At 38.0% G+C, this 18,520-nt stretch overlaps 1 protein-coding gene across 14 annotated transcripts in view; it reads left to right on the top strand.

Annotated features, from left to right (window-relative positions):
• Positions 1-18,520, top strand: part of MAP4K3 (mitogen-activated protein kinase kinase kinase kinase 3) — a 97,675-nt gene that overhangs the window by 15,605 nt on the left and 63,550 nt on the right. For 11 of the 14 annotated variants that reach the window (XR_015258023.1, XR_015258024.1, XM_086743686.1 and 8 more), the window contains 11 exons: positions 3,339-3,403; positions 5,834-5,889; positions 9,599-9,646; positions 11,762-11,804; positions 12,342-12,414; positions 14,771-14,902; positions 15,196-15,258; positions 15,347-15,428; positions 15,522-15,632; positions 17,330-17,405; positions 18,454-18,512. Coding sequence is in view for 12 of the 14 variants with exons in the window: in XM_086743686.1 (XP_086599812.1) it covers positions 3,339-3,403; positions 5,834-5,889; positions 9,599-9,646; positions 11,762-11,804; positions 12,342-12,414; positions 14,771-14,902; positions 15,196-15,258; positions 15,347-15,428; positions 15,522-15,632; positions 17,330-17,405; positions 18,454-18,512 (808 nt within the window). In the remaining 2 variants the exon portion in view is untranslated. Of the gene's footprint in view, positions 1-3,288; positions 3,404-5,833; positions 5,890-9,411; positions 9,529-9,598; positions 9,647-11,761; positions 11,805-12,341; positions 12,415-14,770; positions 14,903-15,195; positions 15,259-15,346; positions 15,429-15,521; positions 15,633-17,329; positions 17,406-18,453; positions 18,513-18,520 lie in introns of those variants that run through there. The other 3 variants (XM_086743690.1, XM_086743691.1, XM_086743692.1) reach the window with 3 other exon arrangements.

Below are 18,520 nucleotides of genomic sequence, written 5' to 3'. Positions count from 1 at the left end.
GTGCATTATGCACAAGTTTGTGCAGGTGTGCATACAGATAGAGCGTTTGTACACGTGGGGACTTGGTATTCCAAACTACGAGTGTCTGCACTTCAATTTTGAATGTTTAAGGTTAATTTGAAGGTTTACCTAAATTGTGTATTACTTCCATTCTGTGCAATACTGGCAGACTACTTCTTATGCATGAACAGTCAATTCTTAATACTGCTGCATACCTCAAAGTCATGTTAAAATTTTTTTGAGTATTTGTGGAGTTACTAGTCTGTTTGACAGCAGCTTGCAGATTGTCAGGTGGTAAAGCAGGCAAGGGATCTTGAAATCTCCTGAAGGCAGTATCTGGAAGTTCCATATTATGGTAACTAAGCTTCTTAAATGGATGTTGCATTTTCTGAAAGTTCTGTGGCTGGGACCACATAATGTCCCATGTCCTGTTGCACTTCTTTAATCTTCCTTCCAACCTCAAAGCCTGCCTTTGTGTGGGAAGAGAACACACTTCTTTATGTTAAGATATCCTCCGCTGCATGTGATTACTTTATTTTTACCTATCTGCAGTATTAGCAAGGAAGTTGTGTCAACATATTTCTTAATGTGTGACATTGTCTGGTGTGCTCCACAAACCTGAAAGTCATTGTTATAAACCTCTTCAGAAGACAAATTTAGAAGAAAGAAGTGAGAAATGGCAGAGGGGAGGCCTGGGGCTCTGCAGTGCCATTGAAGTTACCCTGAGCTGTTTTTCTAACATATGAACTTCTGACTAGAATGTGACAGTCCCATTTGTATTTGTTTCTGGAAAAGAGATTATTTGCATTGTAGAAGCACTGACAAATGTATCCAGTTGTCTTACCAGCTGCTTCTTTTAACTAGTCATAGTGGGAACAGATTGTTTAGTATAACTAATAAAAAGCTTTTTCTGATGACTTTTAAAGATTTCACGTGAAAACAGACTGTGAACAAATGCTGTTACATTCAACTTTCTTTCAAATTTTTAGACTGAAATGATGCCTCTTCTTATGATGCTATATTCAGGCTGGAGATTCCTTTTATTTAAAGAAAAACCCTGACAAGAGGAAAACTGTATTAAAATACACCTTTGTAGACTCAGAATTAAATTTTGGTGAATATAGTATATATTTTGGCCCTCTCTTGTGCTTCTGCTTGATCCCCTCCTGTTTCTTTGGTGTAGTGCTTCCCTTGTGTAGGCAATCAAATGACTGTCTTTGAGGCCTCTCATTGTCTGACCTTTTGTTTTCCAAGTATCTTTCAGTGCTAAGAACAATAAGAAAAAACTACCATCATCCTATACTTGGTGGTTATCAGCATATTCCTCCCCTTGCTTTTCTTCTGTTTACCTGCAGATTTTTCAGGCAGTCAAATTTCTGCCTTACTATTAGCCTAGGTGTTAAGTTGCAGATATTAAATGGTACTGTTGATCCTGTCTGTTTTGTTTGCTGGGCTTGTTGTATATTCTGCAGACACAGACAACTGTGTACAGTGTTCTGGTTGATTACATGGATCTTCACCTGTCTCAAAGCACTTAAGCACAGTAATAAAAGGCTAGATAGCAAATTAGAAATGCCATTTCCTCTTTTGATCCTCTAAATTTTTTTTAACCTTTCTGTAGGGCTTCTCCACACTGGGAAGTTAATGTCCACTAAGCAAAGGTGTGAATTTACAGCACTTACCTACTTCACATCTCTTTGCAAGTGCTTTGCTGCTGTCCCAAGGCTGCTGGGATTGTCCTGGCTTTTTCCCACTTATGTGCTGCTGCTGGTCTTGGCATCAAACAGGATGCAGCCACGTGGGAAACAGCGGCTTTCATGAGCCCAGTGCCCCAAAAGTGTCCCTGTCTGAGTCCTGCATCATTATGGGGAATAAACAAGGGACTTGCAGATGTCTATCTCTTCAGTGCTTCTTTCTCACTCATGTTACCCTGCTGCCGTTGCTAATTCTGTTTTCTTTCATAGGCAGTCACATTGCTTCTCTGTCACAGGTAGTCACATTGCTTCTCTGTCTGACTCTATCAGTTATCTCAGTGGAAAGGCTTCATTTTATTTCAAGCAATGCTTTAACTAACCCCTGGAAATGTATGAAGTTAACAGCCAGGAACTTCAATTTCTTAAAACCTCTGTAATGTGTGAACAATACCTTTACTACCACTAGAGGAAGCAGCTGGGACATAGCCTTGAGGACCATGTGCACTATGAGCATAAAGGGAGGAGATCCAAGACAGACAGTTCTTCCTTGGAACAGCAGCTGTCCTAGCTGTTACCTGTTGGTGAGAAATACTTGCAATTTACAGCTAAGGGGATAAGCTTAGTACTTACACCATTGCGCTGTGAATGTTGACGTTGCCCACAGGAGTGTCTCAGCTATTTTGAGAGCGCCTTTTAAATGCAAGAAACCTAAGACCAGGGGTCAGGGGCAAGCTTCGGAACAATCATCAGTCTTTCCTTTGGTTGTCCTGTGTTCCAATCTGCCTAAAGGTGATTGTATGTGATTTTTCTTTCCTGCATGTTTTGATGGCCAGGAATGACTAGGCAAGTCCCACATTCTGCTCTCCAGAATGCCTTTCTGCAGCCACACATGGTACATCTGTCTTACTAGTGAAAATTACTAAGTGAAAATAGAATTTAATGTCCATAATAGAAGACACCCTTGAATCCTTTAGCCCATTGTCTGCTCTTGGAAAGCATGTTTTATGGAGGTCTAGTGAGTCAAACCCAATTGCTTTCCTTAGTAACAGAAATCTAAAGAACTCTCTGTCCCCTGCCACCAAAAATATCCGTAGGTATTTTTGAGAGAAAAGACTTCATCTGAGAAGGCACTTACCCACAGCATGGGCTCCACTCTGCCTAGCTTTGACTAAAGCACTAGAGTTTCACTCCATTTGCTGTGAAATAAATTTATCTGATAGATATCCCTAGGGCTTTTTGTTTGCGGGTTGTTTGGGTTTTTTTTGTGTTAATTCCTCGGCTCTGAAAAAAGTGGAGGAGAAGTGAAAATGAGGAAGAAATAAGAACTTGCATCTATTTTCTCTCTCCTCTCAGTAAAAATGTTTCATTTTCCTTGTAAATCTTGAACAAAAGTCAATGTGTGTGTTCACTAATACTGTTTATATTGCTTCAATAAACCCTGGAATATTTTCAGTATGTCGTTAGTTACTATTTTGACAGTGAAGTATCACATAAGGATTAAATCATATTCATTATTTGACTTGAACTTTTCATAATACAGAGCTTATTATATTGTACTTTATAATGTTTGAGTCCTCTGACTTATCTTTTATAGGTGCTGTTTTCAAATCTGAGAGCTAATAAATGGTTCTGTTCACTTTTTAGACGAGACAAGCTATGGATTTGTATGGAGTTTTGTGGAGGTGGCTCTCTACAGGATATTTATCATGGTATGTCAAGACTGTAATCCTTTAAAATCTAAGTAAAGGTTATTTTTAAAAATTGAGATGATTACAGTGTTTTGGAATCAGAGGAGGAATCCTAAATTTAGTATCCATAATAATCCATTGAAGGTCAACTTGCGCTTATGTGTTTACATAATTGGTTGGGTTTGGTTTTTCTAAATAAAATTAACTATTGTGGGGTGTTTTTGAGCAGCAGAAGCTATTTCCTTCTTTCAGTAGCTCATATACTCATCACTGTTTTTCAAAGGCTGTCAAATTAGACAATATTATATTGTAAGAAGAAAAAAAATTGTAAGAAAAAATCATGTTCTGATATGCTGTCTTACTTCACAGCCATTTTGTTTGAGTTTTTGAACTGTGCTTTAGTATAATATATACACTGCCTATGGATACATAGATAAGTGGATTGACTAGCTTGGATACACTTGTCATAGAATCATAGAATGGTTAGGGTTGGAAGTGACCTTCAAAGGTCATCTAGTCCAACCCCCTTGCAAGGAGCAGGGACATCCCTGACTAGATCAGGTTGCTCAGAGCCTCATCCAGCCTGGCCTTGAACGTTTCCAGGGATGGGGCATCCACCACCTCTCTGGGCAACCTGTTCCAGTGTTCTACCACCCTTGTTGTCCTTTGTAAACAGTGATCTTTATGTTTGTATAGTAGTAGTGCCCTGAGGGTCCTTTTTGTATAGGCAAAGGTGGCTTATATATTTGCTGTCCACTTAGGTCCAATGAGTGGTCAGAGAAACAAGGATAGTATGTGACTCTGTTGCATAAAGAGATAGTCAGTCAATTGATTGCTAGTTTTCAAGAGACAATTTCTATTTTGTGGGATTTTATTGCGCTGGAATCAAGAGTTGCTCAGGAAAGAAGTGTGCCATAAGTGAGTAATGGCTCTGTGGTTCTTTGGTGATGTTTTTCAGACAGGAAATCCATCCATATTCAAAATTGTGAAGATTTTACATGTTGGGATCTTCACATCCTTCTCTTGTGTGTAAACTGCTTGTATACCTTTTTACATTTGACTTGGAAGCAATTAAAACAAGGCACCAATTCACCAGTTCACCGTGCTTATGACATAGTCATTTGAGTATGGCCTTGTTGATCCTTTACATCTTTGCTAGTGTTGATAAAAGCATTGTGTCTAATAGGCTTTGTTATGTGGAACACCTGTAGAGTAGGAGATGAGCTCATGCTGCACAAATGCCTGAACAGATGTCGTACAGAAGCAGTTTCCTGTTTCAGGTGATTTTTGGCTTCTCTGCCAGTAGTTAGGGTGGAAGGTTCTTTTCTGGTCTTACTCCAATTGAGCCTCTGCAATCTTAAGTCATTTAAGTTAATCAGAATTAAGTTTCTCAAAATACACATACGTGCCTAGATGTATGTACTCTGGGTGCTAATATATTTAGTTTTATGTGGATTTGGATCTTTTGTTTCAGAAAAGGGAAGATTGTTCTAGACCTGTTTTGAAAGATGTACGTTGCATGATACTAAGTCATGTTATAGCTGTGGGTTTTATAGAAGCTAAGCAGTTAGGTGCTTAAATCTTGTTTCATTTTTTAACTCCCTTCAGTTTCCTTTGAGAAACCCCATCCAACTTTTCTGTTTGTTTTGTCTCAGCTCTCAGGAGCTGAGAAGCTCCTGATATTAAAACTTTGATTTCAGGATCAAAGTCTAGTAACTGGAGGCAAGTAACAAGCTATTCCTTGCTTGCTGCTCAGTGTTTGGTTTACATATTTCTTCAGAATGTAATTGTTTTCCTTTAAGATTCTTGAGTGAAGTGGGATGCCAGAGGGAAAGGAAAACTCCTTCCCTTGGGAAGCTACTGAGACTGCTCAGAGGGAGAGTTTAAGAAGGTCCATGGTGTGGCAGGCCCAGGAGCAACAGTGCTGGTGGCTCATGCAGAAAAGCTTTGAGAAGCTGCAGAGAGCAGGTCACATGGCAGCAGGGAAGGGAGTAGGTTGCATGGCAGTGGGAAGGATGGAAGGGGAGAGCAGGTCGCAGAGGGCAGAAGGAACTTTCTAGGACTCAGAGGACTGAGCAGAGTTTGCTGCATTTCTGAGTCACTGTGTTGGAAGTCCAGCCCCACACAGAAGGACACAATGGGGAAAGAGTACAGGGTACAGGGGAAAGAGTTGTGCTTAAATCACTGCTTCTGTCTCTTTTCCCTCTTAATTACTTTGAGGTTTATATATGAAGTGAGTTAGTGGTTTCCATACCAATGGGACTTGACATTTTTGAGTTTAAAAAAATGTTTGGTGGTCTTTGGGATGCTCGCTGTGGGGGAAAGTCTAAGCACATTTACTTTGAGATTTCTAGTGTAAGATCCTATCAGTGTGAATGGAATTGAGGTATGGGTTTGGAACGGGCAGTATCTTACCTGATTTTGAGAATATTTTTTTTCCTTCCATTGCAGTGACCGGACCACTTTCAGAACAGCAGATTGCCTATGTTAGCAGAGAAACACTACAGGTAGTGTGTTCTCAGGTTCTTCTGATTGACTTTCAATGTAGAGGTATTAAAAGCTAAAAATAAAGACTACAAATATGTGTGATGCCATGGAAGTACAGTGTTTGGATGGCTTAGCATTTTTCTCAGACTTTTGAGGAGGTCCTGTTTTATAGCCTAGAGCTGATTTATATAATTGCATAACCTCAAATTATCCTGGATCATGTGAAGAAAACTATCATCATCTTTCTGCTGTTATTTTTTTTTTTAAGCAAGGAAGCAGCATATTTATTAATCCATATTTGTGGTACAAATAATTTATTGCAAGTTTGATGGAAAACTTAGTCTCAATTTTGCGTATCTCATAGTTGATCTGTGCCTATAAGAAAAAAAAAATTGCCTGTGTAATTGAGATCATCAAGTTAAGGTCAACAGCCTCTCCTCATGAATATACTAGCTTTCATTTTTCTTTCCTAAATTAAAGGTTCAGTTCACCAGTAAAACCTAATCCAAAGTGGGTTTTTTTTGTGGATGTCTTGCTTCCATATGACAGAGCAGTTCTTGGCTTCTAGTGAATGCAAATCTGTTGAATGCCATCAGTTGAGAGCTGCTGCTCTCTCTAATACTCTCTCAAGATAGCTCTGTCCCTGAGCCAGCTCCCTTGCATGCCACTTACTATCTCTCTGTGCTATGCAAGAGACTTCTGACTTACAGGACATGGCTTTTTTTTCCTTACAGTGAAGTCTTAGGTGACATCTAGGAGCGTTTTGGTTTTTGAACCTTTAAACCCTTTTGTTCTTATAGAATAGTTTGGGTTGGGAGGGACCTTTAAAGGTCACCTCGTCCAACCACCCTGTGAGGAGCAGGGACATCTTCAACCTCATCAGGTCCCTCAGAGCCCAGTCCATCCTGGCCTTGAATGTTTCCAGGGATGGGGTATCCACCACCTCTCTGGGCAACCTGTTCCAGTGCTTCACCACCCTCATTGTAAAAAATGTTTTCTTAATATCTAATCTGAGTCTGCCTCCCTCTATTTTAAAACCATTACTCCTCATCCTATCACAACAGGCCCTGCTGAGGAGTTTCTCCCCATCTTTCTTATAAGCCTCCTTGAGGTATTGGAAGGCTGCTGTAAGGTCTCCCCAGAAGCTTCTTTTCTCCAGGCTGAACAGTTCAACTCTCTCAGCTTTTCTTCATCGGAGAGGTACTCCATCCCTCAGATCATTTTCATGGCCCTCCTCTGGACCAACAAGTCCACATCCTTCTTAAGTTGGGGGCTCCAGAACTGGACACGGTACTCCAGGTGGGGTCTCATGAGAGCGGAGTAGAGGGGCAGAATCACCTCCCTCAACCTGCTGGCCATGCTTATTTTGATGTAGCCCAGGATGCGGTTGGCTTTCTGGGCTGCAAGCGCACATTGTTGGCTCATGTCCAGCTTTTCATCCACCAGCTCCCTCAAGTCTTTCTCCACAGGGCTGCTCTCAATCTCTTAATCTCCCATCCTGTATTGATACTGGAGGTTGCCCTGACCCATGTGCAGGACCTTGCACTTGGCCTTGTTGGACCTCATGAGATTCACATGGGTCCACTTCTCAAGCTCAAGCCAGGTCCATCAGGATGGCATCCCATCCCCTCAGGCATGTCAACTGCACCACTTAGCTTGGTGTCATCTGCAAATTTGCTGAAGGTGCACTTGATCCCACTGTCTATGTCACCGATGAAGATACTAAATGGTACTGGTACCGACACAGACCCGTGAGGGATACCACTTGTTAGTGATCTCCATCCAGACATTGAGCTGTTGGCCAAAACTGTCTGGATATGACCATGCAGCCAATTCTGTACCCACTGAACAGTCCATCTGCCAAATTCATGATCTTCTCAGAATATGGAGAGTGTTTCAATAGTCTAGAATAGAGTTTATTAAATCATTATTTATTGTTTGGGAAGATTTTTTTGGTTAATATGTGTAAATTGCTTGTGAGAAGGAAATTTGCTACTTTGTATGTATTTTCTGTGTTATCCATGGGCCATTTTTTGTATATTTTAAAGTTGTTTGTAAATACATTCCTATAACACTCTGACCAAATATAACGTATATAGTTTCTGATATCTTGTTGTATATAGTTTCTGATGTCTTGTTCTAGCTTATAATGTAGCAGGCACTTTTACTAGTGAAAAGTCTGAGAATATAGGCCATCTATATATCTATAAAAGTAACTCGTCTGATGTTAATTTTGCCATCTTGAATGCTTAAAGTTAGCATTTGATCTCCATATTTAGAAGCCCATTAAGTGGTCTGTTTTCAAAAATCACTCGCTATCAGTTTTGGCTGGAATCAGTGAGACTGATTCTGAAAATATAGGTGCTTTAAATGTAGCCTTTAAAGTACCTGCCTCTAGGTAGGTTTGGAAAATGACCTCAAATTCTTTGAGGGCAGTGGTAAAAAGGAGTGAGTTGTTGGGCTTTCTGTGCCAGTAGCATCCAGAGATTTAAATGCAAAGAGTGTACATGGGACTCTTGTAGCTAATGCCTGTTGATGCAACAGTCAGGTACATGCTTTGATTAATTATATTGTGTACCAAAAGCAAATTGAATCCAATTTTTAAGTCTGCAAACATGCCTGCAGTCATGAGGACTCTGAAAAACCATTGAAACAACTGGATATTGTTAGTAGTTTCCCCCAGAGAAACAGGTTAAAACATTTGTGAGTGGGAGGTTTTTCTTTTTTATTTTCTTTTTTAGTTTATTTAAGGAGTTGAATTTCATAACTCATTAGCACTTCAGCTACATTGTATTCAGGTTTTCATGAACTGACAAAAAAGTACCCCCAAACTGTATTTTCATTGATATTGTTGTCTATCTGCACAATGTTGTTTGCCTGCAAATCTCAAGTACCAAGTCATGCAAGTAATTGTTTCCTCATTTTTCCTGTTGGTATATTTAAGACCATCCATGAAAATGCTTATAATTGAAAGAAACCCTCATTTATATTTGCAGTAAACTCTCTGATGTCTTGCATGAGCTGACCAAAAAAAAAAATTATCTTCACTTATCTCCCATTAAAATGAAGTCTCTGCAGAGCAAGGAAGATGTTTGTGTATCATTTTATCCCAGCAGAGAATGTTAGAGATTACGATGGAGTGTCAAAAATGACATGCTCTTAGGGATTTGGTTTCACAACATTCTTCCAGAATTTAAACTTGAAGTTTCTGACTCGTGTTGAGTCCTAAATTGCTTTGGTACTGTCACCAAGACCCAGAAAGACAGCCTAATCTGTGGAAATCCAGGTTAACTCCTGCATTAGACTCGAAGCACTGCCTGCTAGCGTGTTTCTAGATTTACTTGGTGTAATGATATAGGAGATAACTGCACAAGGTATCCTATGATCTGACTGCCGGATAGAAGACTGTCAGGCAATTAAAAAGTAAGTAATTTGGTCTAAAAAGGTGGCAGTTACCATGCCCAGAGGAAAACTTGGTCAGGGAATGCTTTTTTTTACAATAGATATGGTGACTGGTATTCTTTCCATCTATCCTGTGTTTTAGATATTATGCTACTACAGATACTGAATTTGCAAATGCAGTTTGGATACACTGAAATATAAGAATGTTCTTCAGTCAGTGAGTCATTTAGATGACTGAATTGGATCCTAAATGTCTGGTAATTAAATAATAAATGTATATAATATGAAAAATATTGGACTAAATTGTTATGTAAATATTTTGTGCAGGGACTATATTATCTTCACAGTAAAGGAAAAATGCACAGAGATATAAAGGTAAGTAAAAACTCAAGGGAATTTTAAAATAAGCTACGTTACCTCTGATGGGTCTTTACTGTTATGTATCAATTTTGGGGGTATTTTAAAATATGTAGGGTTTTTCTATCTATTAGAGTAAAATAAAATTTTCTGCCCAAGAGAAGAAGGAAAATCATTCTTTAAAATGCTTGTATGGAAATTGTTTTTTCTTCTAATTGGACCCAAGCATATTATTTATTTAGACCAGTGCTGTAAAATTAAGGCATCAGTTGGTGTCCAGAGCAACATGTGTTGAGATGGCTGTAAAGGTGTGTTCTGTGCAAAAGGAAAGGTTTGACTTTTCCCACACCTTTCCAAGAAGCTCAACGTACCCTTCTCTTTGAATCAGCTAGTGACCAGAGCTGTTGCTGTGGCTTCTTGCTTGTTTTCTTGGTGAGCAGATTGCAGGGCAGTGGCTGCTGTTCTGTGTGGTTCTTGGAGACTACTTCTGTCCCTCCCTCACATGCTGAAATTAGAAAGGGTGCCACAAATCAGGTTCTTAACACTGACTTATTTAAACTTTCATCTCAACAAAGCTGTATCAAAGGTGGCTTGTTCAGACACTTAGGCACTCTTATAGTTTTTCTGGTGCTTCCTGTTGATTTTTTTAACCTGGTGTTTTACTACCTACTCTTTGACTTTCCAAACTCTTCCTTGCTCAGACCACAGCTTAAACTTGGCAGGCTTCCTCCTGGAAATCTGACAATAAACTATCGTATTCCTTTGTGTTGTGTTGGGGGGTGGGTTTTGTTTGTTTGGTTTGTTTTTTTTTTCAGACTGGGGATGCAGTGTACCTAGTAGCTTCAAGTGTAGATACCTTAATGCAGCCTGATTCCAAGTTGTTTTTGATTGCAGAAGGATATCCTGGTTTTGAGCAATCATAAAAATAATTTCTAAATAAAAGATTACTTTGGACTCAAAAATTAAACATTTTTCATTATACTGTATAGAAATGCATAGATACTTGTTTCTGAACAGAACTACTCTGATGAAAAAATGCTTACAGTGCTTATGTTGAGATTTTTTTATTTAAGAAACAAAAAAGCTGTTCTCATGAGCGTGGAAAAATGCTATCTTCATCTGCAGATCTCCTGACTGTTGAATTATGTTTGATTTGCTCAGTAGCTAAGTTGTGTATTTAGAGTTATCTGTCCTGTTAGTCTTGAAAGGTGAACAAGGTTAAGAGCATGTTAACTGGTTTGTCTCACTATTTACCAAACTCAGATTATAAGGCTTATTATCTGTATTTGTGCACCATTTGCAAAGTAAACTGCATTTTACTGCAGGCCTGACTTTTCCTTCTCTGTGAAAAGCCGTGATCTGTAAAAACATAGTTTTTGGAGGCCCATCTGTGCTGTCTTTCCATCTAGTTTATGGGCACTGGTGACGTTTGGAGCTGTGTTTAATCAACTCCAGCGTTCACTTAACTCAACCTGTACCTGATTTCAGTCTTCAGACCAGATTTGTTCTTAGTCCTTTTATGTCATAACTCTATTGTACCAACTACCACTTCGGGTTAGTTTTGATTATTGAACTGAAGTGAGAGGTACATATAGCCGCACAACAGTGAACTCTTCAAATCTAGGACTAACAATTTCTGTTGCGTAAGGATGGAAATAGTTTTGCTAAACACTTGAGTATCAAGGCAGGTCCTTAAGGCAATAATTATCATGGCTTTCAAACAAGACAAAACCAGCTCCTACATAGGAAAAGAAAATAAAATTGCTTCTGCTTTGACCTTTAGAGTTCCAATTTCCTTTCAGTCAGTGTAAACAGAAAAAAGTAAGAATTCATCAGCATAGGCAAATCATCATATTTGGCTTTTTGAGAGGGTTTTCTGTACAATGGAAACTCTGTAGTACAATAAGCTAAAGAGTACTAAACTAAAAATGAATGAGAAACCCTGTGTATCAGAGCTTCTTTGTCTAAGAGAATGGCAACTGGCTAATTTTACAAACATTTCCTTGCAGGCTGCAGATTCTTGAACACACAATCCTTGGTTTGTCTTTGACCCCTGATTTGCCATATATTTTTAAATATGATATCAGAGTAATCTGCATGTTTTAATTCCAGTGTGCTTACTTTTTTTTTAAGGGAGCAAACATTCTTTTAACAGATAATGGACATGTAAAATTGGGTGAGTTCATACAATTTAGTGTTATTAACAGATTTTTTTAATGTGCTCTAAGAAGCAGCCTTTTGTATTTTGTTTAATGATATAATGGTTCATGTAAGGAATTAGTGGATATCAGATGTATTTTTTTTCTCTTGCTGGTAATATCTAACTGCACTATCCCATTAGTATCTGAGGAGTAATTGGAGTAGTTTTGGAAGACTGAGGTAAAAGACTTTCTGATATGTAAGGGGGAGGTAAAAATCAAATCACAGGTTTTTACACATTTTTAATACAATGTAACATCCAGAGTGCTTAAGTGTAAAATGTACCCTGAAAGATTATCTGAAAGAAGCTCTTGGATAATACTAAATGATGTATTTTAGCGACTGAAAGGAGCTAACTGATGATGGCATCTGAGATGCACAAAGCTTCCAGTATTTGCTTGTTACTTTTTTTTTTGTTAAAGATTTCCCGTATATTTAATAAACTTGTGTTCATTAACAATTAATTACATGAAGTCAGTTATTAACTGTTGTTTTGGTTTTGCTTTTTTAATAGCTGATTTTGGAGTATCTGCACAGATAACAGCTACAGTTGCCAAAAGGAAATCATTCATTGGCACTCCGTATTGGTAACTGTTTTACTTGGCCATTAATATAACAGTAACATATATAATACTGTTGAAAAATTGTGTTAAAGACATGCTATGTCACTTTCTAAGTAGACTAATTACTAAAAGCTGTGTCGGACTTTCTGGTGATCATATCTGTATTGCTTACCCAAAATCTGGAATTAGCTGAGTATCATAGAAAATGCTCTAATGCTCTGAAAAATTTCAAGGCTGTCTATGTGCTGCTATCGCTGTTGACTAATGTATCTCAGTTTAGTCAAACTTTAAAACTATCAACAATTTTGCTTGTTTTGAACTCTGATCTTAAATGTTCTTTTCTTCCCTGATTTTCATTTTAGTGTTTTAGGTTTCTTCTTCTCCACCCTAGATACATCTTTTTGCAACTGCTCAGTTGATAATATGTTTCATTTGTTTGTCTCCATAGATTCTTTTGCTACTTGTGAAGTGTTTCCTCTAGGCCATTTTCTTTTTTTCCTTATTTGCCAAAAGTGATTGATTTCAAACATACATTTCTATTCTGTCTGTACTGCATCTTTATTCTTTCCTCTGTAGACTAGTTTGCATAATTTATCTTTTTCTAAAGTTGAGCATTTTATTTTCTCCTCTTTGTACTAGATGTGGTTGTTCCCTTTTGCCTTGAAGTAAATGACACACATTCTTCAATGTAAAATAGCACTTTTGTATGCTTTGCAGAAAGGTATTAAAAATACTGTTGTCTGACAGCGTAGCAGGTACAAGATAAAAATGTATGTAATGAAAAAAACCCCCTACATTCAAGTATTCAGGCTCGAAGTAGTCCAGCACAGCATTTTTAGCATTCTTCTGCAGTATAAGTCACGCCAAGGCATGGGTTCACTTCCCTTTCAGAATAACGCAAACACCCATCAGTCATGATTGTGTAATTGGTTTGTCTCTGTCTTTTCTAAGATGTCTGGGTGACTTTAGTCCTGGTCTGTGTCACTGTATAACTTCCAAATTGTGCCAGGCTTCTCAAATGATGTATAATAACCTTAAACAATACTTTGAAAACATTACATAGGCTAAATGCTGATGAAAAGCATCAGTTTTTCTTTGCAAAGCTTCTTAGAGATTTGAGAGGAGAAGCAAGGAAGCAAAATTGGTGAGATCGTGGAGCAGAAAATTTAGTTGGAAACAAGCAGTGTGAAGGTTGTAGTGATCATTAGAGGTAAGGCTGTGGTGCTTGGATGAGAGAGGAATGAAGGGCAAAACTGCTGTGTAGTGTCTTTTTAGTTCTAGTAACCCTGCTGTTTACCCTTGTGATCCTCTTCCATGTTTTTCTAAGGTTAACCCATGTTCTCCCTCTACCTCGGTAACTCCTTGCTTTTTGATTGAGTGATTGGGGTTTTTTTATGAACTCTGAAAGAAATGTGTGTACATATAGTTTAACTATGCAATTTTGAAATAAGTTGGACCACCAAACCTGATGATGTTTTCAGATCTACAGATAAGGCTGGCTGTAGATTTAAGTAATGCATCATTTGAGATGCTGCCTGCTGCTTTACTGGAGCACTCATTAAGTGACACTTACCTCTATTACCTATATTGTTACATCTCCAGTTCCACTGATACTTTTCAAGTGATCTGGACAAATGAAGTTAAAACCTTAAAAGTATTAGCATGTTTGCCATCTAATATGACTATGTAGGACAATCAAATTCATAATTCACTTTGGCCATTCAAAATGTGACAATGCCTAGAGAATAATTTTCTTTAGATATTCCTATTTATGTGTCAGTTATGTTTGTTAATTTTTGCCACCAGAAGATGTGAAACTGCTTTGTTAAATGAGGTATTCTGACATCACAGTGAGGCAGACTTTACGAACTCGGAGTGCTCTGTGCAGACGTGACAATAAGTCTTCAGGTCTTATGCTTTCAGGATAGAAGAAAGCTGGCATTTTGTTACTTTTTTTTTTTTTTTTAGTTCTTCTGCTCAAAGTCAATTCATCACTTTCTGGGGTGATGTGTGAATTTGGATATTATTTGAATTTTAATGTAGTTGAATGATTATAACTTAGACTCTCTAGTTGTTGAGTGGTAGTTTGTTGTGTGCCTGCAAAACAGTCTGAGGCAGATTAGTTTCATCCTCTTACTGCTAAATAGCTTTTTTTGGGAAAAAAGCTATTTAGCTGCCTATTAGTTACCAGAGCATGATTGAGGAAAACTTCATGTTTACATTATGTAACTTTTTACACACACACACACACACACACACACACGTGCATACATACTTATCCACGTGAGAGGTTTAGAGAAAAGAGTAGTAAACTGCTGCATACAGAAGAATGTTTGATTTGTGCCAAGAAGTTAATCTAAAAATGTCTTTTACCCTTTAGGATGGCGCCAGAAGTTGCTGCAGTAGAAAGAAAAGGTGGCTATAACCAGCTCTGTGATCTGTGGGCAGTTGGAATAACTGCTATAGAGCTCGCTGAACTTCAACCTCCAATGTTTGACTTACATCCAATGAGGTTAATAAGGGATAAAAGCTTGATGCGTAAATACAGCTTCCATTTGGAGTATTGGCTATGTGTGCTTGTGATGTCTGGGGATACTGCAAGGGTATTGGGTTGTAAGTGTTTTGAATGTACATGATAGAAATTGTAACAACTCTTTTTAGTGCATCAGTGTGTAATGTTGTCCTGGCAGCACCTCTTAAAGTGATGGACTTCTTCCTGTCAACTCAATGTATTTAATAGTTCATCTTGTGTGTGTGTATATATATATTGCAATGTAAACCACAGATACTGTTGTGTTTTTTCAGAGCACTTTTTCTAATGACGAAAAGCAACTTCCAGCCTCCTAAATTAAAGGACAAAATGAAATGGTAAATACTTTTTTTTTTTTCCCCAGTAGATAATAAGCATGTATTTCACTGGGCAATTGATTCTAATGTCTAGCACTTCGTTCTATAGGTCAAATAGTTTCCATCATTTTGTGAAAATGGCGCTTACAAAAAATCCTAAAAAAAGACCTACAGCTGAAAAGTTACTACAGGTATAAATTTATGTGTGGGATTTTTTGAGTTATAAAATTAATATATGCTTAATGATTGGAATTTTCATATATGTCTTTCCTTCTGTCTTTCAGCATCCTTTTGTTACCCAGCCATTAAATCGAAGTCTTGCTATTGAACTTTTGGATAAAATGAATAATCCTGATCATTCCATTTACCATGATTTTGATGATGATGATCCTGAGGTAGGAATATGTTTTAATCATAGAATCAGATTTTTTTTTTTTTTTTTTTGCCAACAAAACTAGATGATTATGACTGAGCCACAGAATATTTTGTGATCTAGGAATAATCCCAAGGATTGTTTTCATTTTTGATTGTGCTGCTCTGTCACATGTACAGGCATTTACCAAATTTCATTGTATTTTGAGGGACCAAAGCTCAAAGAGAGAGATGTAAACACTTTGAAATTTTGTTGTACTTCAACAATTTTGCAAGACTAAATGTGAACTACTGACTTCTTTCATGTGTTCTGCTTTCAGTTTCTTTATGGAATTATGTTTCCATTCATAAAAATCAATGTTTTGCAGTACAAACATTCGTGGCAGGATGCAAGGGACTCGCACAGTATTGCTGTGAAGGCAAAAATACCTCCTATCCCCACTGTAGTTGAGCTCGTAGTGCTTGCATTACAGATGCACAGGCATCTTGTGCAAGTGGGCAATGCCTCTTAAAAGGTTATAAATAAGCAACCTTTTGGCACTTGATTTTTGAAATCCTGAAGTAGAAAACCATGTCAAACCTTGAAACACATCCTGAGCTATAAAAAACCATTTTTAAAGCTTAAAAGAATGCACAATAGACAAACCAGAACTGAGGAAGGGAAGGATTGGAATAAAACAAACACAAAAACCTGCCAGTTTGATACATGAGAGAAAATACATAGCCATAATCTGTAAGTCTCTCCAGTTTCAAAAGAGACCAAAGTGAACATAAATGTATGTATGTGTTGGATCCTAATATAAAGCAAGGACGTAGTGTGCAATGAAAACAGAAGGGGAGTAATGCTTTCAGATAATATTTCAGCGATAAAGAGAGTTACTGAGCTATGTGATAGTAGTGTGTCAGTAGTTACTGACTCTTTGTGATAGTAGAGCAGTTGAAGTTCTCTAACTCTATTATCACTTCGTAGACAAAAGTTGTTGTTATAAATGAGTTGAGTCCCAAAACAGGATTCCAATTATAGTTTCCAATTTATTGAAAAGAAACAAGCAAACAGCGCTGGGTGTGCCGGGAGCCTTCGCTCCGCCAAGACGCACACCCCTTTGTTTACAGTTACAGTATTTATAACCTCTCCCGGTCCCCCCATCGTCCCGTCTCCTTTTTGGGAGCTCACAGTCTACACTCCATTGGTTACTCACACCGTTCGTGGCAGGTACTGATTGGCCAAGAGCGTACCACTAGCCACTATACAGGTGTTAATTGGCTAAAAGTACAGAAGCGGCTGGTCCCATAATTGGGGTTGTTTACGTGCCCGTGGTCATCAGCCCCCAGCCTGCTTTTCCCGCCTTTTGTTCGCTCCATTGTCAAGTGTCCTTCTTATGCAAACAGCGCTGTTAAGCGGGTAAAATCCTTAATTATGTCAAACTACTAAGGCAGGAGTGAATCCTGCCAAACACATTTTTAATAACTTAAATAAACCTCCCAAAGACGTTTATAACTTTAAACAAAACTTATAGAACTATGTACGCATCTTCCTGTTTCCCCTAAGCCCATGGCTATATAAGAACAAACAGGATAATCAAAGATTCCATATACAAAGAGGGTCACATTTCACCATGCAACCCTAGTATTGTTTCACATTAACACGAATCAGGTGAACATCTCACAGTTGTCAAGTGAGTATATTTTGGTATTGAAATATTTTATTTTTCTCTTCTAGCCTCTTGTGGTTCCTCATAGAATTCATTCGACAAGTAGAAATGTGAGAGAAGAAAAGACACGCTCTGAAATAAACTGTAAGCATATGTGATCTGACATGAAATATTCTTAAAATAATAATTGATACACTTATTTCAGCTGGTATGCTAGGTATTTGACATATATAGAAACACTTTTAGTAATATATAGGAAAATAAAAACTTACACCATTTCACTTGTGGATGTAGGCTCTAGATGACTATGCAAAAGAAATCTTGGTGTAAAATATTTGAATACACCCTTTGTCAGCACTTCAGCAAATCTCACTATTGCTTTATCTTAATTGAATAGGGTGCAACCTGAGCTCACCTGAGCTTCATATGCCACTCCTGTAAAGATATTCTGAGTGATGCCAGATTCTAATGGATAACAGAACAGCAGAGGAAGATTTTTTTTTTCTTCTTCCTTAATTTAGTATATTGTTGTAGTTTTTGCTTTTGAACTGAAACAGTCACATAGAAATCAGGAAAAGAGGGGGTTGATCACTGGCCATTAAAAGCAGACTCCATCCCCCAAATTGCAGTCTTTCTTTTGGTTGAATTAAATCAGAGTAATACTTGGAGCTTTAGTTGTCTTTTCTTAAGCTAAAGTTGAGGGGATGAGTGTTACAGAGTATCTGCCAAAGAGCTGTCCTAGAAGATGTGATCAGCTCTATTCAAGGCTCTTTAGTGCTAGTGAATCTCCCAGAAGAACAGATCCAAGAGAGATTTTGGTTGGAAGGGACCTTTGAAGGTCATCTATTCCAACCTCCCTTCGAGGATGGATGTATGCTTTCTATAAATTACATCTGTATTGCTCCTCTAAAGAGGGCACTTCGCTGCCCTATCTGCTGAATGGTTTTCCTGATCCTTCTAATGAGTAGGTGGGGCAAATAGTGATTGTGCTGCCTTTGTGATAGAAGAGTACTTTCTGTGCCCATTAATTTCTAGCATGCGGTTCAGTATGTGCATGTGTCAGAAGCTTCTGTCAGTGGGGATATGACTTATTAAACTGGATTTTTCTTTTTTTGTTAGCCTTTGGAGCTAAATTTTGTCTACTTACAGTCCAACTTGAATTCTTGTTTTCTTTTTCTCCTCTTTACTTTAGTTGGTCAAGTAAAATTTGATCCACCATTGAGGAAAGAGACAGAGCCACATCACGAATTTGTGAGTAA

The sequence above is a fragment of the Chlamydotis macqueenii genome, chromosome 3 (assembly GCF_036417535.1).
Source record: "Chlamydotis macqueenii isolate bChlMac1 chromosome 3, bChlMac1.mat, whole genome shotgun sequence".
NCBI lineage: Eukaryota > Metazoa > Chordata > Aves > Otidiformes > Otididae > Chlamydotis > Chlamydotis macqueenii.
This window is presented reverse-complemented; position numbering and strand designations above follow the sequence as displayed.